This window comes from Lepidochelys kempii, chromosome 11 (genome assembly GCF_965140265.1).
Source record: "Lepidochelys kempii isolate rLepKem1 chromosome 11, rLepKem1.hap2, whole genome shotgun sequence".
Taxonomy (NCBI): domain Eukaryota; kingdom Metazoa; phylum Chordata; order Testudines; family Cheloniidae; genus Lepidochelys; species Lepidochelys kempii.
This window is the reverse complement of record NC_133266.1, coordinates 50,212,002-50,239,927: the sequence shown is the minus strand read 5'-3', so window position 1 is coordinate 50,239,927 and position 27,926 is coordinate 50,212,002. Positions and strand designations below refer to the sequence as shown.

At 39.0% G+C, this 27,926-nt stretch overlaps 1 protein-coding gene across 5 annotated transcripts in view; it reads left to right on the top strand.

The window, feature by feature from the left end:
* The window catches only part of CALCRL (calcitonin receptor like receptor), a 95,119-nt gene that overhangs the window by 35,070 nt on the left and 32,123 nt on the right, over positions 1–27,926 (top strand). For 2 of the 5 annotated variants that reach the window (XM_073306117.1, XM_073306118.1), the window contains exons 2-8: positions 5,119–5,267; positions 12,432–12,520; positions 14,432–14,529; positions 15,593–15,737; positions 17,203–17,313; positions 18,297–18,409; positions 20,025–20,116. In XM_073306117.1, coding sequence (XP_073162218.1) covers positions 14,476–14,529; positions 15,593–15,737; positions 17,203–17,313; positions 18,297–18,409; positions 20,025–20,116 — 515 coding nt within the window. In that variant the 5' untranslated portion in view covers positions 5,119–5,267; positions 12,432–12,520; positions 14,432–14,475. Of the gene's footprint in view, positions 1–5,118; positions 5,268–7,322; positions 7,587–12,431; positions 12,521–14,431; positions 14,530–15,592; positions 15,738–17,202; positions 17,314–18,296; positions 18,410–20,024; positions 20,117–27,926 lie in introns of all 5 variants that reach the window. The other 3 variants (XM_073306116.1, XM_073306120.1, XM_073306119.1) reach the window with 2 other exon arrangements.

The window sequence follows — 27,926 nt, the reverse complement described above, 5'->3', positions numbered from 1 at the left end:
GGAAGTCCATTTCCAGTCACTCCATAAATACCAGTGTTTCAAGGACAGCTTCTCTGAGGGTATTTTGATTCTTATGCCTCTACTTACTTGGAAGCAGGAAATGAAGAAACCTGTGTAATTAAAACCGACAGACAAACTGATGCTGCAGACATTTGCATATGTGCTTATCTTTATTCTCTTGACTAGTGCCAATCAAGTCAATGAGTAAAACTAAGAACATTAATTAGAGGACTGATTCTCATTTACATTCAGTGGCAGCATTAGGCACCTGGAACCCATGCAATCGCAGGGGCCCCCGAAGTAGCGAGGGGCCCCCTGACAGCCAGATCCACCCTGCTGGGCATCAGCCAGTCCCTCCTCCTCAGTGCTGCTGAGGGTTCAAAATGGCAACCTCCACACAGCATGACATCATGTGCACCAGAAGAGCTTTGGAACTGAGTTTTGCCCCCCACAAGACAAACACAGCCACTGTACATTAAGACTGCTCTACACCAGTCTGAGAGTGCAAAGAGACCTTCAAATGAATGTACATATAATAAATACAACTTAAATCAAATTTTAAGGCCCTTTTACACTGCCAAACTGGCCTTTGTGTATATGAGAGTTAAGCCCAAAGGCCTTTGATTTCTGAGGAAATTAGGTGTCTAAATACCTTTGAGGATCTAGGCATTGGTGTTTCCAGGCCTGGGACATTACTTAAAACTTTTTGAAACATGAAGCCGTTTGGGTTGGTTCCCTTATCCAAAGAGGTCAGCTCATTGTTAGCCAAGATAGATTCTTTTTTTGTGACCATTTTATTATTAAGTGTTCACGTTTCTAAAGTGTGATGTTGATTTAGGAGAAACTCTGATTTAAATCTTTTGAGCTTCCTTGTAAAAGCCAAATGGAAAAAGAGTCTCATTAAGAGTCTTGGAAAAGAAGTCTGAAAGGCAGTAAGTCCTGAAAGAACTGATGCATTTTGGTTAACAAAGACTCCCAGTTCCACTGCCTTGCCTCTGACCCTGAGAAAAAGTCTTGTACCCGAGTCGTATTGTTCATGTAAAATTAGCATATGTCAATGACACAAAACCGATAACTTTTTAAACTAGGCCAGTAGAGAAAATGACTTCATGCTCTCAACATTTTCTCAGAGAAACGCTTGGATCTTTTTTCAATCATTATTTAGTAAACAGCGTCAAATAGTCATTCAAATAAAAAACAACAGCGAAGGCACACAAAGAGAAGCACAATTTTCTCTGTGCAGCCTGGGATGAAGCCTCTGGAAAAAATAAACTTCAAACATTTCAGAAAGGGTGTATAGAAAGTGCTACGTGGTCTATTTCATGCACCCATGAGTTTATACCAACTGTTGTTTTAATTCAGCATAATAATGATTTAGTGTGAAGGGGAACATGTTCTTCATTAATTTTATTTTTTGGATATGTTAGCCTATGCATTTTATATACAAATGAGCAGAGGGGTGGAGAATATTTTTCTTTTTTGTTGCATTAAGTTGGAAAGTTAAAGTCCTTGGGTGAGATTCTGTGTGACCCCTCTAGGAGGCACAGCATGGAATTTGCAGCTTGGAGGAGGGGGAGAAAGATGGCTTTAAGCCATCTTTGGCCCCTCTTGACTTGGGACTCCTCTGTGCTCCCACCCCACATGATTTACACAGCCCTCTGAACCTGTCCATGTTATGGCAGCAATCCAAGTGACCTGGAGGGCCGCAGTGCAGCCTGGAGCACAGTGCACATGGGATATTGTTTTTGAAGGAACAAAATGAGATAGGAGATTTCCAGAGAATTGAAGCGTTCCACTGCAATTCGGTATTCTGAATATGCATCTGGGAAATAACAACAGAAGCTGGTCACAGGCAGGGGGACCTAGTAAATCCAGTAACACACTATGAGCCCCAGTAGTTTCTGCTCCAATCTCTAATGGGGCTGGTTTGTGGTCACATTAGTAATCATCCCTGTAGGGTTGTCAGCCCTCCAGGATTGTCCTGGACTCTCCAGGAATTAAAGATTAATCTTTAATTAAAGATTATGTCATGTGATGAAACCTCCAGGAATATGTCCAAGAAAAATTGGCATCCCTCTGAATTTTGGGTTTTGGCCTGTTTTCTCAATATCAGCAAGGTGTGAACATTCATGGATGTCTTGCTCTCATTTAAATGATGATTTATTCCCTTGAATAGGTGGTTGATTAATAAGGATAGAAGAGTGGTAATGAGGCATTAAAATAGATCTTATGAGAAAACTGTGAAACAGGAGTTCTCCAAGTTTTTCATGGCAATGGACTACACCTAAGAGGGAGATTGTCATGGCCAATCCCTTCCCATTTATAAACACATGCAACCATTCCCCTACCAACCAGCAAGGAACAGTAATACTGAGAAAGTTATTGAACATATTTTTTGCTTCTTTGAATGCAATTTAGCAGCTGGAAACAAGGAGAGCCAGCACCTTGTGATCACAAGTCCACTGACCACAGTGAGGACTGCTGCTGTAAAATGATAGGGTTCCATTATTAAGTGTTTAAATGTTTTTATTATCTTAATCCATCATCTTTGCATCAGATTTGACAGTGACCACTGCAGCCTTTTGTAGCTAAATGGCTGTCAAAGGCATGGCACATGCTGGCATGGGGTGCAGAAGGGCAGCACTGGAATGGGAACCTCCAGGAACATTTCTGGATGAGACTGTCCCCAGTATATGGTTCCTGGGGCTCCCAGGGAGTGCACAGGGCACTGGTAGCTCCCCCACCTATGCACAATCATGCAGAGAAAGGAGTATCTGAGCCCTAAGAATTAGGGTTAATATAAAATAAAAAGATTCTCTTTGGAAGCCATTAGAGAAGTCACATTCTCTTTCAAAGACTTTTATTAAAGGTGTGTGTCTCCACTGCACTAGAGAAGGAGAGAGAGAGACTTGAAAGTATGCAGCAGCCTGGAGTTGTTTCATCTGTAGTTATTTTTTTAAAAAAGGTAGTGAGTTTCCATTCACTGTTTCTGATTGCAGAGTATTTATTCTATGTTTGGGTTGGAACCTAGTCATGTTTGAACATGACTGTGAACAACTGAGTTACACACCAGGATGCTAACCTCAACTTAGCACTCAGTGTAGACCAACGTAAATCATGTTCAGCAATGTGTCAGAGAAGCATGATTAAACCTAGCTGTCCCAGTCTTTAATCATGGTTAGTGGACATGATGCTGAACATGGTTTGTCCTGGTCTACATGGTCTGCTAAATCATAGTCAGCATCACGGCATCTAACTAGATTGTTCATAATTGTTTCAAAGACCTCCATTTCCCCAACTGCTGGACAGTACATATTTTGCGGAGGGTGTTTCACAACGTATTTTTTTTTCAAACAGGAAAGACAAAGAATTCCACATCGTTAGATATTATATTTACACAGTCCCTGTCCCAATTTGCTTACAACATTTTTGTTCTGTTTGTACAGTTCCTAGCACAGAACAGCCTGGTCTATAATTGGGACCTCGAGGTGCTCCTGCAATACTCATAAATAATACTATTAAATTGTATGTTTCTGATAAGCCCTGAATGGATTGTGAATAATGAAGACGACTTGTCATTAAAACAATCAGAAGTCCTGGGTTCTTCTTTTCCTGGCTGTACCACATCCTTGTTCTGTTTTCAGAAAAATGACTTAGCCTCTCATTGCAACAGCTCACCCATCCATAACTAACCTACCCACATGGATGTTTTGAAGCTTCACAGATTAGTGTTTGTCAAGACCTTTAAGATCTCCTAAGGGATATTCTGTAGAAATGCAAGATACTATTTGTTTTGCTGTTAACAATGTAACTTAATCTTTTTTTAAATTATGCCTCAGTAAAAAAATAACCACAAGTTCCATTTTTTAAAGCTTTCTTAAAGTTGGTCTCTCGCTAGGAACAGACAATTTTTGTAATGGACAGGCCCCTTTTGACAAGAGGGGCTGATGACAAAATGGTGAATACTTGGAGAGCTGCTACTTTTGTTATTCTGAATGCTCGTGAAAATAAGTTGACTTTAAAGACCAGATTATTTGGGAGATTTTCTTTAACGCTGCTTAAAATATGTCAAGCGTGACCATGCATTTCTTTTTTTAACAAACCTTTGTTTTACATGGTAGGTAGAACCAGAAAAAAAAAAAAAAAAAAAGCTCTTGGCACAAAAACTTTTCAGGAAAGAAAGTTATTTTAAATGTCCATTGAGAACATGTTCGTAAAACAGGAAAAAACACAGTTAGGTTGATAATAGCTCTCTGCAAATGTTAGCATCACTAAATAGCTTTGCCATCTTTTTTTAGAGGGAATGTGATGTCCTAAAGTAGCAGTTCTTAATTATGCACCATACAAAGCGGTCAGGAGTTTATGCCTGTGCAATTTCTTTTGCACAGGAAAATGCATTTTTAATGTTTGAACCAGCAGATTTGTTAGCTGCAGTAAATAAATAATGAGAGTTGCTCTCTGAAATACAGTATAGAAACATCTTTTAAGGAGTGAGCACTGGGTTGAACAAGTTCCTCAGCAAATCGAGAAACAAATGGCACTTGATAAGCAACCCGGAGGCGTTACTAACAGTAACTTAAAATCTCACCTCTCACAATAATATCCTCGTGAATAGACCAAGGAATCTAGCATGGCAACAAATTACAGCAGTATTAATCTCTTTACAAAGGTGTGCATTGCCAAACCCACCAGTGCCTTTATTTAACAACTACTTCAAAAAGGCAAATATTTTTATATTAATTTTAATCTATAGCCAAGAGCAGTAAAAGGTGCAGTTGTTTTAAAGTGTAAATAAGACCTAGATTGATATCAACCTTTTTTGTACAAAATAGGCAAAAATCGGTTTCCAGTTCTCCCAGGGAAGGTGGTTTTATGAATGCTGTCAGCTTGTGTTACTTTGTTTGAGCTAGAAATGAGAGCTTGATGGTATAATGCCATGTGACTGTGATTGCTTCTTCCCTCTAGAAGGCAAAATAGCTAGCACTGTTGACAGGAAATGTTGTAATCTACAAAATGTTGTGAAGTGATTCTATAATTTTGTCTCTGCTCTGAATGACTTACATGCTCTTTCTGGGAAAAAAGGTATGATTATGATTATTATGGTTTTTATTTATCTAGCACCAGTAGGTATTCTTGCAGAAACATACCTTCATGATCCCAGTGCGCAGGAGATCCTTGGCACAGTGATCCCCGCCCCCGTTTCACAGGCAGTGTTCCACACCTCTGACCCCCTCTTCTCTCCGAAGTCTATGGAAGGCTCACTACAGGTATTGGTGTCATAGTGGGCAGGAAGGGCAGAGGGTAGGCTAGGAGAGGCACAGATGGGTCAGGGCAGGGAGAAAGCATAATCTCCCCCCTCCCCCCAACTCCTTACTGCCACCACCAGTTGCCTCACACTGTATAATACTTCCACAATTCCTCCTTCCCTCTACCTCCCATACATACATTGAAGAACCACCTTTAGCCCTTCAGATTGGATGCAGTGAGCCATAACCATGAGAACAGGAATAGCCCTGGCCTCTCATTGATCCTGAAGGATCTGCAACCTTTGTGGGTAGGCACGGTAGGCTATTCTGCGTGAGAGGAATAACCCTGCCCCTAATGCAGCAACTGTTGAGAAAGTTCCACAAGCAGAAACTTGTGCAGGTTTCTTCCTCTTAATCCCCATCCTAAAGTGTCAGTCCTACTGGCTCTCCCAAGGACAATTTACAATCTCATCAAACATTTAGAACTGAATGCAAAGGACGCTGTTACCAAGAGAAAAAAAGGGCTTTAAACTTTCCAGAAAATTTAGTGCTGCCAACATATTGTGATCGCACTTTTAAGATCTTAAGTATTATTGCCAATGGCCACAAACATTACTGGTTACTGCTTATAGTATCCGTTGGACATGGGAAACTAAATTTAATGGGGTGGTAGCCAAAATCTACTAATGGGGAAAAGTGCACAGGAGTAATTCAGTGTGTTGTAATCTTATCCACAGGCTGTTCTGTAATCTGTACAAGATCTCTGGCAAACAACTTTACTTTTAAGTGGTAAAAAATATTTGCACACTCATAAAGAGAGTATAAACGATGTGCGATGTCATGAACTAGCCTGCTGTAGTTCACTTGAAACACATCTGAGACCTTCAAGCATATCTATCTTAAAGAATGACTCAGGGAAAGACGGGAAAGTACAAGAAAGCTCTTTACCATAATGTCTATATTTCCAGCTAGTACATGAAGAAGCTGATGTACAATTTCCAGCAACAATAAAATAAAGCTACTATAATGTCATACTCCCCCTTCCTCTTTCCCCCCATTTGCGCTCCACTTACTAATTTATTTTCTCACCCCCATGCCCAAAGAGCTCCAGGCCTTCATGCTGAAGCCACCTCCTGGGTAGAGCCCTGGCTGAAGGGTCTGCATGCAGAACAGCTACAGTGCTGGGCTCCAAGGAGGTTTTATTTCAGGCAAAAATAATTCACAAAGGTCTGTACTAAGGCTCAATGAATAGGGAATAGCGCTGTGATCCCACTTCTCACCACTAGCACGTACTCAGAACCAGCCATAATTATACCCAATGACTTTAAGAGCATTATTTGAGCAATGGTCAGAGGGAAAAGGAATTAAGCAGTGTGAAGACCCCTGAAAGCATTATGCCCGCAGAAGTCAGGAGCGGGGATAACACCACTTCCAGGGTAGGTAGGATCAGTGTCATTCCCTGCAATGCATTCTGCACCTATTCTGCAGGTATTGCATCTGCTTTCCCCAGTGCTGCTCTGTATTTACCAACTGGTGTACTGTGTAAGGCTCCCACACCAAACCCAAATCCTACTCTTCGAGGGTGCCCTCTGGCCTTCTCCCCTTGTGGTCCACAGCATTTTGCAACCAAAATATGGCTGCCTCCTTTGCAGTGTGCTGGGACTAGCTCTGTGATCCCACTTCTCACCACAAACATGTACTCAGAACCAGCCCTAATTATACCCAATGACTTTAAGAGCATTATTTGAAAAAAGAATATGTGCCAGTTGGTTTAATTCCTCCTTTTCTGCTTTGTACAGGCTTGGGAGATAATAGTTACATAGCAGAATGGAAAAGGTAACTACAGTGAGTGCGCTGAATGCAACAATCCCATTGAAATCACAATTGAGGTGCACGAGTGATTAATTTGACCCAGTACAATAAGTCAGGCGATGGTTAGTTTTTGTGTTTATTACATGAACTATCTGAAATATAACACCGCGAGAATACGACTTATTCAGGCAAAGTATCAATTCACCCAAGAACTATAAAAAGATGCAATATAGCTCACCAAGTAACATGTCCTGTTTTATGCAGAGAAGGAGCATGCTGCAAGGAAGCCTTGGAGGCTCATGGGAAGTTAACACTTCATTGCCACTGCACACGTGCCGTAAGAACAGTTCTAGGGGTTTGGCAAGGATGTCTGTGCGATGATGCCGGCAAAACACTTCTGAATTGCTGCCTCACTTGTCTTGGAACTCTCAGAGTCCTGTTACCTGTGACTTAATTCAAAGCAGTGTTGAAAAGGGAATTCTAGTGACCTGAAAATATGCTGCTCAGATGTAACATGTTAATAATCAGGTAGCTATAATGGGGTTTCCCTCTAATTGTTAGAGGGCTGGCTAAAACCCAGATCGACAAACTGCTAACTGTGGTCAGGGTAGAGTTATTGACAATGGATCTTGATGTCCCTCGTTCAAACTCTGTAAAGGGGGTTTCAATCCCGCAAAGACTGAAAAGTCATTTATCAGATTAAAAGTATTTCCAAATTGAACTGCAGCTGCCCTGTACACTTTGCAGTCCTCCTTCAACTTTGTCAATGAATCTGAAATTTATTTAGTATCTTTGCTAATCAAGCTTTTTAATTAGGAGTTATTATGGACCTCCTCCTCTAAGGTGCAGAGTGCTCCAGAAATCAACAGTAAATGAGGGTAATTAGCACCTGCCAGGATTGAGCCCTATGTGCTATTCCATTTGGAACATGATTTTGATTTGAGACTTCCTCAAACTGTCAAAAGATCCTTGCAGGCCATCTGAATTAGGGATGCATGAAAAAAGTTTGGATCATTTCCAGCTTGGTCCTTTGCCTAAAAGCCAAACTAAAAGCTTGCCTGAGATTTGAAAATGTTTTGAGTCCTATGCCTCCTCACTCCCTGATTCTAAACAGAAAGAGAGATAACAAAATATTGTGAGAACAGTGATTATTCAGGGTAATTCCAATCAATCAAAATCAGGAAGTATTCCCTCTGTATGACAGAGTGTTGTATAAAACATCCACTTCAATTTTTCAAACAGACGTTTGCATATACAGCTGTAAATCCAGTGTTGCAGATTTTCCTGATGGCTCCAACGCTAAATGAAGCTTAAATCATTCATTCTGTAAAATCTGAGAGAGAGAGAGAGAGATGTGCCAGGCCTGTTTCCTCTTTTGTGCTAGCTATGCAGAGGATACAAGTTCAAGCCCTGATATTTCTGGCTGTATTCTCCCTTTGCTCTGGTGTTAAAATGGTACCTTTCTGGAGTTCAGTCAGGAGGGCATTTACTCTTGAGAGGAAGGGAAAAGAGTAAAAGCAGAAACAGCTGTTGGTGCAGGCAGGATGGCTTTGTGGAGAAAGCAGGAGTGGAAGGGGGAAAAAACATCTGTTAAAGCTTTATGAGTGACTCTTTTGGCTCACTTCATTCTACAGTTGTGGAACTCTGCCTTCTGCAGTAGATGTCACTGCTGGCAATGACAAATGCTACAAAGGCAATGGAAATAATAGAAAAAATAGAAAAAATAGAAATAATTTGGCTAAGAGGAATGTAGTAAACAGAAGAAACATGCAGTTCATATGGTTAAGTTATCCCGTATTCTGTACAATAGGCAATAAAAGTAAAATATAAGTGTGATATTTGAAGAACTGATTTACTGTTTGAAATTCCCTATGCTAGTTCTAGTGACTTTATTTTAGAGAATACTTAAGACAGAAAGAACTGTTACTTTGTATCAATTAATACGTTAAATCACACTTACCTTCAATATCTAATGTGTAAACTGATGACCCATTGGTTGTCTTGTTGAATCCGTCACCAGCACATAGAGGTGTGAGGGAAGAGCTGGGGACTCAGTGAATGGGCTTCCACCACGTTTCTATCAAGTTGCATTTTTGATGGACTTTTTAAAAGCTCACGTTAATCTGAACCCCTGTAATAATACTCATCTTCTCTCATTACAGAGTTGCCAGTTACAGCCAGTAGACAGATGGGAGAAGTAGTTTGAGTATCTCATGCCCCATTCTCCTCTATCTGCAGACTCCCTGGTTGGACTTTGTCTCACACGATGCGTTTCAGTCTTCCATCTTGATGAAGGGAAGTGGGGAATCCGGGCAGTTGCCTGACTGCCGTATTTCATGCATGAAGTCCAGCTGGGGAGCCTTTTATTTAACTTAACAAAGAGAAGTTTAAGGGGTGACTTCAGCACAGTCTATAAGTATCTGCATGGGGAACAAATTTTTAATAATGGACTCTTCAGCCTAGCAGAGAAAGTTATAACATGATCCAATGGCTGAAAATTGAAGCTAGATATATTCAGACTGGAAATAAGGCATAAATGTTTTAACAGTGAGTGTAATTAATCATTGGAACAACGTAACAAAGGTTGGGGTGGATTCTCCATTATTGAACATTTTAAAGTAAAGATTGCATGTTTTTTGTAAAAGATATGCTCCAGAAATTATTTTGGGGAAGATCTATACCCAGTTTTAGATTAGATTATCTCAACGGTCCCTTCCGGCCTGGGAATCTAGAAATAAACTGTTTTAAATTTATTTTAAAACTATTCTCATTCAAATCTCTTAAAGTTTGTAAGTATCACTGGAATGTTGTTATCCTAGATCTGACAGTGATAGAGGACACTATTTAAAAACCAAAACAAAACACCTTCTCCCCCCCCCCCCCCGCAAAACAGCCAAATTTGCATTGCAAAATAGCTGCCTCTATGAACATCTTTAACTGCTTGCAGTTGTACTGTAGAGTAAGACTTCCACTGTGGGAATATTTTTTTACACTGTTATTCTTAGATTTCTTTCAGCGTTAATGCTTTCTGTATTTTTCTGCCATTAAATATCTTTTTGTATCTGATTATATTCCCCCAAATGTATTATCCTGAATCTTTCTCAAGTTAAATCTTCTTTCCACAGATACTCTTGTAGTTTGTTTCCTTACTTTTGCTCTCAACACCTTCCAACTTAGAATCATCTGTGAATTCCATTTTTGGTTTTCAGATAACTAAACCAGGGTAGGGTTGTTAAAATAGGGTTCAACATTTATATCAGCTGTATCTCAAAAACCACCTCAACTCTAATTCTATGAACTGCTGTTCGTCCTACAGCCAGTTTTTAGTCTACATGGCAATGTTCTTATCTAAATCAAATAGAATAAATTTTGAACTAATGAATTCATAAGATGATGTAGGAAATGCTTTACTGAAATCCAAATGTATACTACATGAACCTCACCTACACATTTTGCAATTACAGTCATCTCTAAGAAGATACTTTCTTTTCTTAGGTATAAATTTGAATGTACATTAACAACTTTGGGGACACTGTGTAGGAAGCACTCACAGCATTGCAGACATGAGCTCATCTCTTGTCTACTAAGAGGAATTAGGAACTCAGAGTTTGAGTATGCCCCTGGAAGAGTTGATATGAGATGCTTACAAAGCCATTACCCACAAAAGGTGTGCCTCATTTAAGTAACTGGGCTAGTGTGTGGCCAATATTGTTAAATGTAAATAGTCTTGCACCCTGAATCAAAACAGCCAAATTCTGTCTTTATGTACACTGTACAACCTCTCTGAAGTGAATGGAGGTACACAGGTATATCTGATTGCATTATTTGACTCTACATGCTAAATCTATCAGTCAGCAAGAATATGTTTTGGAAAACTATTTAGGGACTGTTATAGAGAAAATTATTGACATTTCAGATTCATGCATATCTTCAGTAAATAGGCAAACAAAATCCTAAATTAGACTTGCATGCCCTATAATATATAACAGTGCCTGGCACCCCATTTGGCTCACTGTTCTTGAGAACAAAATGGGGCTTCCTACCACTAATATGTCATCGTTTGGAGAGGAAAAGACAACAGCCTTTGGTGTTATGAGCTTGTGCCCAGGTAGTTAATTACTACTTGATCTGTCTTCTCTATGAGTCCAGAGACCTTTCTTTTTATCTGAATGTGACAGTCCAAAACAACAGCTTATTTTTCCAGCTCCAGTTTAGGTTCTTTTAACTACAACTGGTCAAATAATTCATTGTGAAGAACATTTATTGCAATTTATGGCAATAGTCCATATATTTTTCAAATGTTGATTTCTGGTTCAAATTCCCACCAGCGTAATATTTGACTTGTAGCTGTGCATAAATAAAGAAAAAAATCATAATGTGAGATACTGAAAATAAACAGGCCTATACAAATATAGTGTTTTCTCTAGATTAGCACTACCCTCAAATACAAAGTAGAATATATGCTGTATACCTGGAACATCGTCGTGCAGAAAAGTCTTTCCTCCCTCACAGCCCAAAGCTGTCTGCTTTCTCTCAGCTCTGTGCCCTGGTCACAAAGATTGTATGTGGGTAACCTGAGGGGCAATGGGCTCTTGAAGTCTAACAATCAAAAGTCTCCATTACCATTGGGATCCTATTGTGCTTTGCTCAATACACATGTACTGATAATTGTTCCTTTTACAAACAGACTGGTTAGGAACTAACTCAACAATACTTCTTCCAAGTCTGTATATCAGATAATGGTCTCTGCAAGGACCCACTTTCAAGAATATGTTTGAACTTCTTATTAAGGCAAAGTTACAACAAAATGATAACATACTACATCTTACATTACTTATTACTTATTCAGGATCAGGTTAATATTTGAAGAATCTGATAAAGCTTCTGGCTAGGGAGCCCTCCTACTCCAAGTACACTAACAAGGGTGACCACATTTTTAAATAGAATCATAGAATCATAGACGATTAGGGTTGGAAGAGACCTCAGGAGGGTTACCTACTAACAGTAGAAGATAGAGAGAAAGATATTGGGCCAAATTCATGCCTGGTATAAACAGGCAAAACTGTAAGTGTCTTTAACCTTATACCAGGCCTAAATGGGCCCCTTCAGACTTTCTTAAAACCTGAGAATTAAACAAACTCTACATCCCACAAAGTAAGAATCTTTAGCAATTATTTGTATTACAATAGTACCAAGTGGTCAAGGCCCCCACTGTACTAGGCATTGTACAAAATATAAAAGACAGGCAGGCTTCTTGCTTACCATCATCATTATGTATATAATTTTGTGTTTGATGGATTTTGTGTGAAATGACCCCCGTTGGTCAAGGTACGCTCAATTGTTTGCTTATTGTCACCAATCAATCTCTTGTAGGATATGACTACTGGATAAGAAAATATCTGAGACAAGAGTGAGTATGACCCAAACGAAAATGTGGTTGGAATCTGGACACACCTTTGCATGTAAGTAATTGGCTCACAACAGTGCTCCTCCTTCAGCATCAGTTAAACCTGCAATATCTTGAATATGATTTTTGTGGCTTAAGTAATGATAGAGTAGCTCTGGTAGTATCATCCACAACCTAAAGCTCAGTCCTACAGAACTGTGGATTACTACTACTATTAATGGTAATGAATGCTAATATAGTAAAACATGTTAATTTAGAAAAGTCAGACCTGATCATATCCCCCAGATCAACATTTGGAAGGTCCCCTCAGTGCATGGATCATGCCTTCCATGTAGAAGAGGTGGAAGGTCTTAGACATCTCTAGGCAGCACCCACTTCAGGGGAACTCTGTTGAGGATGCTCCATAAGTCCAGAGATCTACACAGACATCTGGAGTCGGGGGGGGAGGGGGCATGTTATTCCCTAAAATACTGTAATATGGCCCAGACTGAATTATCTTTCTGCTGGATCATCTTCTTGGTAGGGCTCCCTCCTTAAGAGAGGTTATTAGAGCACGTATTAGAGCACCAGGAAAGGTGTGGGCTGTGGACCCTATTGGGAGGTATAGGTCTTTGTGTGGTTGGTCCTGTCTTTCCACTTATCCCCTCTATCTACAGAGTCTGAGGGGAAGGGGGTTTGAGCCCTGTGGTCTGATTTGTGGGGAGCAAATCCAACTCCACAATGGAACAATGAGGAGCAAATCATTGCAAGGGGAACCTCTCAGAAATTTCCTCTGGTAAACCCCTTTCCACAGGGTTTCCCACAGGAGGATCAATTATGTCTATGTACGTGGCTTGAAAGAGATTTTGTGCCTTTTGGGGGGTGTTTATGAATTTGTACCTCAATGTCCAAAGATTCATTCATATAACAATCTGCATTGTAATGTGAAAAGGTGCCATTGGAATAGCTGAACTTATTTTTAAAGTGTTCAGAAATACATTTGCAATGCATTTGTTACATGTAAAGTGGTATCCTGTTCCCACACTGTATACATCTACTGACAGGGAACAAAACACAGAATTTCATTTATTTAATTATTTATTCATTTATTCTCTTGCTGGGTAATGGAAATACATTATTATGTTTATGGGAGAGATGTTACAAGAGTTCCACAAAGATCTGATATTTCCATATTTAGGAATGTCCAACTATCGGCAGATACGAAAGCTATTTTACAGCTCACTGTTAATCCCTCCATTGACTCCCGTCATCCCTGGGAAGCTATAGCATTAGCCTAAAGTTGCTGCTTATGGATCAGTTTTTCCATCAGTGTCACAGAAGTAAAAGGAAGGAAGGAGTGGAATTTCCTTTCTAAACATGCCAGTTAAATGCTCATATAAACTAAACTGCGGTTTTACTTAACACATGGGCTTCAACTCTGGTGTGTAGCCAGAATTTACTGCATGTTTAATGACCTATAGTGTAATGGGGCAGATTCTGTCCTGCACCAGAGCTCTTTTTAGCCACAGAGAGTCTTCGGGGAACCAGCACCAGTTCCAGCTCCCTGAATTTGAGAACCAGCTCTGGTCCTGATACCTCTATCAGGCTTATCTAATTTCCACCATTGATGGAGGGTCCTTAATAGATCTCCCCAGCGGAGGATTGGTGTAGCATAGCTCTGCCATGCCCTCTTCCCCAGCCCAACACAGCCCTTATGTTGGGAGGAGGTGGAGGCAGAGGTGCGGGTCCAAATAGCAACACAGATACACTAGCACGGAGTTCCCCCATGTCATGGGAATTGTCTGCTGCTGATCTGCTGTGGATTACAGCCCCTTTGCACCACCTGAGTGATAGGAGTTGTAGCCATGGAAATGGGGTCACAACTGGGCTCTAGATATATTGATTGTAGTGAATTATAAAGAAAAATGGCAGTAGATTTTGAATTATATGAATTATTTCTATTTTGCTTACAACTTTTCCATTGCAGCTTGATCTTGTTGAACTGTAGCATAACAAAAAAATTCAGACTTAATGATGGAGACAAATTGGATCATTCATTTGCTGCTCCTCTTGTCAGTTACCATGGTGAGTTTTAACATTTTTTTAGCATGTAATTCCACTTTCAGTTTTCAGAGGTGTGACACAGATCTTGACTTCTCTGGCAAATATGGAAATACAGAATAGAAATTCTTGTCTTGCTCTAATGTAAATCTCCAGTAAAGGACAATTCCCTTTAACAGTATATCCTGCTTTTAATGCCTGTGTAGTAACTAGGGGACATACAGAAGTTTGAAATCCTTTCCTGCCATTGATCACAGTTGTGTTCTCTGCTAGCAATGGGTTTTACAGCAGTGATGGGTTCTGACCTTGTCGCCTTATACCCATTCATGTCAATGGGAAAACTTCCATTGAGTTCAACTAGAGCAGATGGGACTCATGATAGACAGACAGACTGATAGATTTCTAAGGCCAATAAGTACGCAATGGTCAGTGAAAAACTTTTCATTGTCAGTCTTCAGTCTGACTCTCCTTATTTTCATAAGCTCAGAATAATGTGTCCTCCATATGACTAAGTAACACATTAATCACCCATTTCCTTTGACCTCACTGTTGTGGTGTGGTTTGTTTTATGCTTTATGAAACTATAGAGGAAACCAAACAGCCCTAAAACAAATCAAAAGCCCCAATAACTTCAATTAGTAAGTCTTGTTTCATAGAAAATCCTTTGGGGCTTGATCCAAATTCCTTCAAAATCAGTATTCACCCTTCAATTTACTTCAATGGGCTTTGTATAAAACTCTTTATCTTCTTCTGATTTTGTCAATACATTTTATTCTCTTCCATTATCAACTGAAGTCTTATCATGTCAGATCATCACTTCTGCCCTCAGGCAGGGGCATTTTATTTTGATTTAACAGTAAGAACACTCACCAAATGAACAGGAGGAAAATCAGCTTGTCTGTAAAGAGCTCTAATGGCTACTTTTTGGTGAAATTGTGCTAAGAATAATAATAATTGCAAGCTGCTTATATGTCAGCATGCGAACCTGAAAACCAAAAGTTCCACTGTAGCAGTTACAGAAAAAAGTGCTGTGAAAACAATGATAACATTCCAAAATATATATATTTTAAATCTAATTTTTTCCTAGTTTTTTGCCATTGCGATACCAAATGAGAAGAATCAGAATGTGACAGAAGACTCCACTCAGCTGAGTGTAACTAGGAATAAAATTATGACAGCACAGTATGAATGCTATCAGAAAATTACGCAAGATCCTATTCATAGTAAAGAAGGTAAATGGTTTTTCTTATTATTTATTATTTGAGTTACCATAGTGCCTAGGACTAATGGACTAGAGCCCTGTTGTGCTCGATGATATCCAAACACAGAACAAGAAAGGTGGATGGATGGATGGATGGCCCCTACCCCAGAGAACTTATAATCGAAGAAGCAGTACATAGAGGAAGAAGACAGTAGATTTGAATTGTTTCACTAAGGAACTTTAAAGTTCTCCTCCTTCCTTGTCTTATCAGTAACTTTTTTTATCTAGAATACGACTTGCATTTCTGTAACTTTCAGGAAGACAAGCATGTGATTTTTCTTAGCAGTGGGGAAGAATATTTAATTGGTAGGGAAAGGTCCTGCAGTACGTTAGCTACCCCAAAACACTACTGCCTACAGACCTAATGCTTTATTTATAAATATGGATAACTAAAATATTCAATTCCAACCCAGACAAAAATGAAGAAAGTTTATCCACCTATAGCTATTATAGGTACTTCCATCCCTCTGGACCAGATGTTTCATGTGCCTATGAAAATTGAAAGCATCTGCATGTTAAACAGGTGATGTAAATACTTAACTGGAAATGTTCACATATTGGACCATCCTTGCTTTCTTCTAACTTCTGGGTCCTAGAAATATTCTTTGCCTTTTAAATAGTAACCCACTTTTGACACAAAAAGCTTACAGAAACTCATGAAAATATTCAAGAGGAAATTATTCACTTTCCCTTTTTAAATCTTTTTAAAAAAATATTGGAATCTTAGAAGGTGAGAGAAGAGAGATTTTACACTGATTTTTTTTTCTCCTGATTAAATTATCATCTATGGTCAAGACAAATGTTTATGCAGTTTAAAAATAAACATAACTCTTACAGATCTGTGCCTTCCACATGGCTATGGGCATATTGTATAGCTCTGCTGTGTAAATAAGAGCAAGGAAATGGTCTTTACAAGTTTGTTCTTTATCCTAACATAGACTATTTTGATTTTAACTGGTTAGTTCAGTCACTTGTGTCTCAGGACTGTGACTATGTAATACACTGCGTAGCTCTGGCATTGAGTATAAAGTGCAGATTAGGCCTTTGTAGTCACAATTATGGTGAATGATGACACATTTTAAATACATCTTAATGAAAGAAATGCACATACAAATAAAGGTACTCTTCTTATCATCGGATCAGATGGAGTTTTAATTAAAATATTTTGGCTAAGATTTTACTTCATCCTTTAAAAGCTCATTCCAAATCATTGTTTAAAGCTTTTTATTCAAGAAAAGAAGGTTGCTTTTGATTGAAATATTTATGTTCTGTGTTGAAGAATTAAAAACTACACATAAGAGATCTTATTAACTGATAACTGTTAGAGAAATTATTTGGTTTATATGCTTTCTTTCAGATTTTACATCTAATTATTGTAAGGCTTTTGTGAATGCAGAATCCAGACTTTATCATCTGATTTCTCTATATTTGTGCAGGTCCTTACTGTAATAGAACATGGGATGGTTGGTTGTGTTGGAATGATGTTGCAGCAGGAACCGTATCAGTACAACGCTGTCCTGACTACTTTCAGGACTTTAACCCATCAGGTAAATGTGTATGGACCTGTATGCCAGGTTTGTTAGGCTAAATGGTATGTGGGAGTGATTTAATCTTCTTCTTGCTCTAACCACCAAGCACAGATCAGTGGCTCAGCTCCTTGGCAGCTGCTACTACAAAAGATTCCATGTTATTGCACACCTACTGGTTGTATACACCCGCTCCTTGCCCAGGTCCACTGACCACACAGACCCACCGGCAGGACACTCCCCACTGCACCACCACACTGATAATTGCCCCTGTGAGCCTGTATAGGTTAGAAAAATAAGTTGAGGGTAGCGCAAGGTTTGTTAACATGTGTTAGTTAACCCAGAATGTTTCCCTAGTGTAGACACATGTTAATACCTTTTACCTCAATTCAGCTGGTCACAGTTAACTACTTTTCCCCCATGGTCAACCTTGACCTATTTTCTTAATTGAAACATGCCCTCTGTGGTCATGAGAATGACATCAACCTGAGTGATTCTGCTGCGTTTGGGATCTCCCAGTGCCATTTCATGCCTGGGAGTATTTGGCTAGGTGTTGGCAGTAAAGCGTTCACAGATAAAGCAATTCCTTCAGTGACTGTCAACATTATAAGCAATATCTCTCATGACATTTTCTTTCCTCTCCAATTCTAATTTATTAGACTGAAATGTCAGATTTTAATTTGGATCCCTGACTGTCACATAAGACCTTTACATCTTCTTATCATGCCATCTAGTTCTCTAATAGTTTGTGTGATATAGTTTTAGAGTAACTAGATTGAAGGATGGGAGGATATTTTTGTTTGCTTGCCCTTGCCAAGCAAATACAATGGCTATGAGGTTCTCAGAATTCATATTAATGTAAGAAAGCTCTCTGTTCACACTAATAAATCTGTCTGTACTTTGCTAGTTTTTATAGGCTAAGAAATACTAGAGATGGAGAAACAGACATTGAGTATTGACTATTTTTTTGCTTGCTTTTTCTTCCCCATTTTGGCTGGCTAAAGAAAAAGTGACAAAGATTTGTGACCAAAATGGAAACTGGTTTAGACATCCTGAAAGCAACAGAACGTGGACAAACTACACCCAGTGTAATCTCCGTACACATGAAAAAGTAAAGGTAGGAAAGGAGTGCACGTTACCATGGATAGGAAGCTCATTTGAAAAGTTTGTAACAGTCTTGATGAAACCTCAAATACCAGCAAAATTGTCAGTCATTAATATACTAGTTTTTTCATAGCCACTTAATTCCCATATGTGTTCTTACAGTGTGTTTAGAAGGGGGGACAGCAACAAGAGAAGCAACAAGAGAGGAAAGCAGGCTAAGCAGACTCAAAGGGCTGGATTCTGACTTAACCATTTTTAGACCAGCATGCCATCATATAATTTAGTGCTGTCACCAGAGTTAAAGTTGCATGGATAACTTTAGTTTTGACACTTCCAATTTCAGAGTGCTTCATTTTGCAGCCATAACATACTTTTAATGTTGTTTTGAATTGAATTTCCTACATTATTTTAAAAAAGAGTAAAAATAAAGAAATGTCATCATGTAGGACTATGCATCCTTGTCTTGTTCAATGGGGATGTTAGTAGACCACACAGAATCTATTTACATAGGTCCTGTAGCTTTAACATCCTACACAACTGTCTCAATGTGGATATTCTAGGCCAAAGGTTTTAATTAAGTCTGTGGAAGTCAAGAATCTGTACTATAGTCCGATGCCCTAGTCTTGGTTGGGGGAGTTGATTTCTCATCTCAATTCCTCACACAGAACCCAGTTATTTGGGTTGTATGCAGGTGGAGAGGATTTTTCCCTCTATGCCTGCATTTCCATTTACGCAAAATGGGGGTAAGAAGACTTACTGCATCATAGGTGTTTTTGTGAGGCTAAATTCAATAACTGGATGTTTGTACATTGATAATCTTGCCTGGAAAACATTAGGTAAATTCAAAGTGGCGGTAGTGTTTAATGTGCTGCTTACTTCAGATTATTAATGAGGATACATCATATGTTGCCAACTATTCCTTAAACTGCTCTTTATAAGTGTTTATTTTTACAGTGTTTTCTTTACTGCCTAATTTTTCAAAGTTCTTTAATTTAGCTTGCTGAAGATAGATTTAAGACACAAGTTTAATCGCAGCTATTTTTGAGTTATCATTAATTTATTTCATGCTCTTCCTGGGATGCTGATTGAAAGCTGAAGTTCTAACATGGCAAATGTAGGCCCTGTTTGGAAGGAAATGTCTTTCAAATGCTTAGAAATGCTTAGAAAAACCCACTCCTACAAGTGTTCCACGTGAAAGGATTACATAAATGCAACTCCAAACCATTATTTTCTGCTTTGCAGAAGAGCAGCATTATTGGATGAATCAACCTTTAGCCATGAATGTTCCTAGCAGAGTAACGTAAATAGCTAGGACTACGTAAATGCACAGAAAAAAATTAGGAGTGTCTATTAAAAAATGATGCATTAACTGATATACAATGGGTATTAAACATGACTGCTACTAATGTTACGTGCCATATGGAGAGAGAATCTTCAATGGCTTAGGATCCTCTTAGAGTTAATCACAGGACCTCTAGAGCTGACTCACTATTGATCTATAATATTTTTCATTTTCTTAATCTATTACAGTTGTTCTATGTGTAACAAAGGTCTGCTGGGGTGTGCTTTTATCAAGTGTATTTTTGTTTTGCTCATAATGTGTTTTTTATTTTGTTACTTTATTGCAGACAGCCCTGAATTTGTATTATCTGGCCATCATCGGGCATGGTCTTTCAATTGCATCACTTTTGATTTCTCTTGGCATATTCTTTTATTTTAAGTAAGTATATTTAAAAATGTTTCTGCATCTTTCACCAGCCTCCCTTGGCTACAATAATCCTGGGTAATCAGGCAATTTGAAATACCTGGTACCTAAAATGTTAATAAGGGTTGAGTGGAGGATCCAAATTGAATATATGGGTTTGGATCATTGAATGTCTTAGCATTCAAAGGTATATCATAATAGGAAGGAAAATTCTCCTATTTCCCAGAAACCTAAGAAGGTAAAGGGTATGACCAGGGAGAAGAAATAAATCATGTTTATTATTGTCTTCTGGAACTAATGCCTGATTAAGGTGAACAATTAAGAAAATAATTAAGGATGACATTCTTTTGAATGATCTAGAGTAACTGTCCTGTCTCTGGCTTTATATTCCATTCTCTGCATTCTCACCTATTCTTTTTTTTTGGCATCGATTATAGGAATGTATACAACAAATTATGGATACCCATATATCAGTAATAATTGGCCAGGTGAATTTTTTGTTTACTGTCAGGTACTCTGTCACCCATCCCAGCTTTTGTTACAATCCTGAGCTACAGTAAGGAAGCATCACTGACTATTCCTGATTGGCCTGAAGTTTCAGATGGTGTCTGGCTGGCCAAAGGTTTTTTCAGGTGTGAGCCTGGGAAATTCTCCTCTGGTACTGCTGAACTGACCCTTTAGTGTAATGAACTAATAAACACTAGTTGACAGCTATTACACTATGGGACTGCTCCATCTTAAAGCATTTAATGGGCTTGTTCAGAGGGACCAGAGGACATTCCTAGACCTACAGCTAAAGGAAGGTGAGTACCGAACAGCAAGATACTCAAAATAATAAAGATACTTTGGGATAAATCCCTGTCCTCCACACCAAGCCCAAGCAGCCAGGTTTGTCTCCTCCTCCATCCCAAAACAAAGAGAGGCAACAAAGTTGCTTTTGAGTCTCTACTGCTAGTTTGAGGCTGCAATAGCACCCACGATGGTGTGGCTGCCTCCAGGAGGAACAATGGCCAGTGGATTTGTGGACTGTTACACCCATCTACCCCTATATCCTTCCTCTTCTATTCTAGCCTTCAAACTTAGCTGCTTAGGTCATTCAAGAAGCACCTGCAGAACTAAGGTTTCTGGGATATTGACTCCCTATGCAACTTCCTCAGATCTTGAATGATGAAATTGTATCAGCTCCACTGTGTCTTAGGCCTGTGGCTGGAGAGGGTGAGATAGGATTCTCTCCTAATAATGTTTTAAACATTCTTAGTAGGTTTTAAAAAGCTTTGAATGGCTCTTTTCCCAATCACAAAGATAACACTGAAAAAGAAAATAAGAGAGGGAGCTACCAGGACTGTTAGAAAGCCACAGAGGTCATGGAACTGGAGAGTGGCTACTTAGAGAAGAGTCTTCATTCGACAATAATTTTTTCTTATTGTTTGAGTGAACTCTGCTGACTTCCAAGTCTGGAAGAATCCAAACTTTTAAAGACGGATTAATCACTATGATAAGACATGGATTTGTAAAGCATATTCACTTGATTAACTGAAATAAGAAACAAAGTAAAAAGATGAATGACAAAGATTAATTGTTCGCTATGAGGTATAGTGAGTGTATGGAGAGCCCAGAGTTTCTATTTGTCAAGAGAATGGTTTTATGAAGAAAACTGATGCTTCTCCTCCCACTTCCTCCAGACTTTTCTCTGATTCCTTTGCTTGCTATAGAATGCCATGTGGTCACCGAGCATCAGGGAACTAATGGCAAATAGCATATGTTTTTTAAAATATAAAAACTAGGATGAAGAGCAGGAAGCTTAAATACGTCATATATGAAATGTTATGCATAACATGACAAAGGCTGTATATTAACTACATGAGGTTTAAGCAAGGCTCCATTGAAGTCAATATCAAAACTTCCTTTGACTTCAAAAGAGCTAGGATTTCACCCATCTTGGCTGATAATGGAATTTTTTGTTCTTTCTTGATGCTTCTTAATACGAGAGAGTTTGCGATGATAACCTTGTGAGACCTCTGATGGTCCTCTCTGATATAGACCGAGAGTTCAGTCCTCCAGACAGTTAGACTAGAAGACTTTAAGCCCAGAAGGGACCATCATGATCATCTAGTCTGACCTCCTGCACATTGTAGGCCACAGAACCGCTCCCACCCATTCCTGTAATAGACCCATAACCTCTTGCCGAGTTATTCAAGTCCTGAAATGTAAAGACTTCAAGTTACAGAGAATCCACCATTTGCTAGGGCTTAGTAACCGTTTAAACTAGGGCTCCCAAGCAATAAAAAAATAATCATGATGAATCTCAGTTTTAATCGCTCTGTTAAACAGAGCGAATAAACTCCTGTTAATCTCCTTTTACTGATCTAGGTGGGCTCCCTTCAGCTGAGCGAGACCTTGTTTGCAAGGGAGGGTGGATTTTACCTTAGGGACTCTACATGGGGCAGGGAGGAGATACTAGTGCAGGGAGGCTGAGCTCACCAGCCCCTGTTCTCTATGGGATGCCAGCTGACCAAGGGCATTGGGGAACGGTGTGGGGGGCAATGTGTTGATCCCTGGAACAAGAGGCATGGCACACGGGGACAGGGGTTAGTCTCCAGAGCGAGGGGCCAACTGAGGGCTTTGGGGCACGGTGGGGTCAGGATCCCTACCTCTCTGCTGGAGCTGGAATGGGAGCCACTTCCTCTTTCTTCTTCTGTTCTCTTTCCACCCGCTGGTAATGGCTTGGGTTACTGCGCCTGACCAGACACTGTCAGATTCCTCCCTCCCTGCCCAGAGGTATGCAATTAACATATTAAAAAAATAATGTGTTAATTTTGTTTTCAGTTAATCACAGGCATTAACTGTGATTAATTGACAACCCTAGTTTAAACCTGAAAGTGACCAATGCCTCATGCTGCAAAGGAAGGCGAAAAAATCCCAGGGTCTCTGATATTCTGACCTAGGAGAAAATTCCTTCTCAGACCCAAATATGGCGAGATGCAGAAGCCAGACACCTGGGAAAGAATTCTCTGTAGTAACTTGGAGAAATTGTCCCAACAAATGTCCCATCACTGGCTATTGGAGATATTTGCTACTAGCCGTTGCAGATTGGCTACATGCCATTGTTGGCAGTTTCATCATACCATCCCCTCCATAAATTTATCAATCTCATTCTTGAAATTAGTTAGGTTTTTTGTCCCCATTACTCTTATTGGAAAGCTGTTCCAGAACTTCAATGCTCTGATGGTTAGAAAACTGTCTAATTTCAAGCCTAAACTTATTGATGGACAGTTTATATCTATTTGTTCTTGTGTCCATGGTGGTGCTTCACTTAAATAACTCCTCTCCCTCGTTGGTGTTTATCCCTCTGATGTATTTATAGAGACAATCATATCTCTTCTCAGCCTTCTTTTGGTTAGGTTAAACAAGCCAAGCTGTTTGAGGCTCCTCTCAAAAGGTAGGTTTTCTATTCCTCTGATCATCCAAGTAGCTCTTCTCTGCACCTGTTCCAGTTTGAATTCATCTTTCTTAAACATGGGAAACAAGAATTGTACACTGGATTTCAGATGCGGTCTCACCACTGCCTTGTATAATGGTATTAACACTTCCCTGTCTCTACTGGAAATACCTCTCCAGATACCTTCTAGGATTGCTTTAGCCTTTTTCACATTGGTGGTTCATAGTCATCCTGTGATCAACCAATACACCATTTCTTTCTCCTCCTCTGTGGCTTCCAACTGATAAGTCCACATCTTACAGCAAAAATTCTTGTTGTTAGTCCCTAAGTACACGACCTTGCACTATTAAATTTCATTCTACTTCAAATACTCCAGTTTTCAAGGTCATCAGACCTTCTTGTATGATATTCTGGTCCTCCTCCATATATTCTGGTCCTCCTCATCCACAAATTTTATCAACACATTCCTACTTTTTGTGCCAAGGTCATTAATAAAAATACTAAATAAGATTGGTCCCAAGATTGATCCTTGAGGAACTCTACTAGTAACCTTCCTCCACCCTGACAGTTCACCTTTCAGTATGACATGTTGTGGTTTCCCCTTTAACCAGTTGCTTATCCACCTTTCAATTCTCATATTAATCCCCATCTTCTCCAATGTAATTAATAATTTCCCATGGAGAACTGTATCAAATGCCTTACTGAAATTCAGGCAGATTAGATCTACTGCATTTCCTTGGTCTAAGAAATCAGTTATCTTCTCCATGAAGGAGATAAGGTTGGTCTGGCACAACCTACCTTTTGTAAAACCATGTTGTATTTTATCCCAATTACTGTTTACCTCTGTGTCCTTAATCACTTTCTCTTTCAAAATTTGTTCCTAGACCTTGCAAGACTTCCCACTGTGAGTAATCTCATCAAAGACAACAGGGCTAATTAGGATAGTAAACACTACACCTATTAATTGTTATTTTCATGATAAATATGAACCTTCAGCAGGCTGATTGAAAGTTATAATCTCTCTTTCTCTCTTATCCTTTCAGTTTTTGATATATCTTATCTTATCCCTGAATAGCCTAATAGTTCATTGGAAACAGAGGGGCTAATCAAAATCTCACCCAAAGACTTCTATTCACTTTGTTTGGTCTGGGTTAGGCCAATAAGGGCAGTATGCAACTGGCAATTATATGCAAAACCATCTTTTAGGTATATCCAACTGAACACAGTGAACCTCCAATTTAGGTGCATGCTTTTCAAGATTTAGACTAAGATTTTCAAAACTCACTAGCAATTTTTGATGCATCAACATCTGAGCGCCCAAATGAGACACCATAAAGGGTTATGATTTTCAGAAGATAGGTGCTCAGTATTTTCTGAAAATGTAGGCCCTTATGTGGTGTTTCAAGCTGGGCACCCAAAACCACTAGACACTTCTGGAAATCTTAACCTTAAACCACAATGTTCATGTTATTCTGCTTCTCATGAAAACTGTAAATTTGTGTGTACGTGAGTGTGGCTTGTAATTCTTCAGTAAGAACTATGTATATTATGGAGACTTTTTTGTTAATTGCTCACTGTTGCATAAAATAGACTGATGAAGAACCTGTGAGTGCAAACACTCACTTGGCACAGAGAGGGTTTTACTGCTGCTCTAAAACTCATAAAGCGTTCTAACAGATTGAAAATCAAATGCTGTGAAAAAAATGTTTGGGCATTGAATTTTTGAACAAATTTCAAGGTGATTTGAAACCACAGTCATATTAAAGCTTGATTTTCACTGTTTGGAATAGAAATCCATGTCAATTTCATCTCAGCTTGTGACAACGCTATCAGTGTTTACAGCAAAGCCAGGTGGTTAGCATTGCTACTATTGAAGTAAATTGTAAGAATGTTATGTTTGTCTAATTCTCTAAGGCAATGGTTTCTCTGGAAGAAAGACCCGATATCCTTAGAGAATGACATGGAAAAAATCCAGACCCACAAACCACAATTTCTAGTCTGTGGTTATGCTGGGATACAAAAGGAAATTACAAAATTTAAAGGGAGCTGAGGAAAGGCCTCTACAAGATGTTCTGATGGGATACATGCACAGATCTTGTATAGTATTTTTAGTAGTACAAAAATGTTTGAGGATCTAGCCTAATTCTAGGATGTGTTATGTATTGGCTGATATTTGTTAAGGTAATTCATGGCTTTAACAGATGGTGCTTTTTTATTGTTGTGTGGGAGCATATTTGGAATTTTGTGTTTCTAATGTATTTATGCTTTTAGTGAAAACATTGTTTCCCATATGATATCTGCTGGACTGCAGTTCATTAAAGTATTTTTAATGCTGGTTGGAAAATACTTTTCTCCATGGAAAATTTAACCTTTTTTGTCAAAACCCTAAAACTTTTTGATTTTCAGCTGAAAAATCAAAACTTTTGGAGAAAGTAGACTTTCTGCAAAAGCTTTCATTCAGTCAAAAACCAAAATGTTTTATTTTCCACAGAGAAAAGTGTTTTCCAAGCAGCACTAAAAATACTTGAATAAACTGAAGGCCAGCTAATATCATATGGGAAACAATGGATATGCGGATTTTATATTTTCTGTATGAAAAGTTTTGTCATAGCTACAATTTTGTTGGATAACTCACTTCATTGACTTTAGAATCCACTGAAATATTTTGGATTCTCAATACAGAATCAGACCCTTTGGGGGGTTCAAGTTCTATTTGTGACTGCCCAGTAGAACTTCTTGTACTGGTTCAACTTTCTGGTTCTCCCATGGCTCTAAGCTGATAGCATACAAACACTGGACTTGTGTGTTGTGTGAACTAACTGCACAAAGCTGGTGCAGTTTTGGAAAGGGATCTGTGAAAGAAAATCAGGGGGGGTGTCCCCACATTGAAGTACCACACACACATCTTACTTGTGTATCATATAAACTACCTGCTAAACCCGCTCTTAAGAAAGATTTAAAATAAAGAGAGGGCAGAGAAAGGATGGGGCAAGTGACAGTTTTCAAGTACAGAGGGGAGGGAAAGGGTTTGGAGGAAGAAAGGGGGAAAATCAATTAGAAACAGAGACGTTGTTGTACTGGATCAGACCTGTGGTCTGACTTGTCTAGTATGCTATCTCCAACAGTGGCCAGCACTAGATGCTTCAGAAGAAAGGTGCAGGAAACCTCATAGTAGACAGACATTGGATAATCTGTCCCTCATGAAGGTCTCATGCCAAACCCTGGTAGAGATTGGTTTAAATCCTAAAGCAGATGGTTTTATATCCCTTCCCAAAAAATGTCAGCATTAGCTATTATAACTCTGGAGAGTCTTGTTATCTATATAAATGCCCAACCTCTTTTTGATTCTTGCTAATTTTTTGGCAGTGAGTTCCAGGGCCATATTATGATTGTGTAAAGAAAAAAAAGTCAGTTTTGAAGTTGCCACTTTTCAGTTCCTCTGAACTTCCCCTTGTTCTTGTGTTACAAGGCAGGAAGACTATTTTCAGAGATACTGCCTGATCTTGTATATATCTTATTGGGTAAAACTTTCAAAAATGCTTAAATCCCATTTTGAAAAGTGCTGTAGACATTTAGGAGCATAAATCCCATTGAAAATCAATGGAACCTAGGCTTTCAAAGGGCCAGATTTACAAGGGTATTTTAGCACCTTAAAAAGGCAGATTCCTAGTGGAATTTTTAAAAAAGCTCCTAAGAAAGTTAGGCACTTAATTGCCATTGAAAGTCAAAGGCCCAACTCATTTAAATGCTTTTAATAATTGCAAGAGACACTTGTCTGCTTCTCTAGGGGCATAAATACCTTTAAAAATCTGGTCCTACATCATTTAAGGACTTTTGAAAATGTTACCCTGTAGTTCTTATCCACAGACATCAGAGAAATGTGTTTCATGGAGTGCCAGAGATAAATGTAAACCAAATTTTATTTCATGAAGGTAAACCTGATGGTAGACCCTTAAATGACACTTAGATCATAATTATGAGGAGGAATTATTAAAGACCATTATATCAGTAACAAAAACAGTGTGGAGAAGGGGTGCGGAGGGGGAGAGGATTAGGAAGGAATGCTATTTATTGCTGAAAGAGTGTTTTCTTCCTTTTAAAAATACCATCAGTCTTGCTTTCTTGTCCTATGTTGCTTTCATGCATGGGTGGGGGAGGGCGCGGGGTGGGAGTGCTGAATATTCAACAGGAACAGCTGTTGGATGACCCTGACAGATATCCTCATAAGTTTTATGTGTTTTTCCTTGTCTGTGCATTGAGGTCTTGACAATAAGCAGACACAGAGTCCCAGAGTTGTTCATGACTCATTTTTGCATATAACTATTAGTTCTAGTCTGGAGTAATTTCGATATACATCCATAGTCAAACCTGCATGTTCTTCAGAAA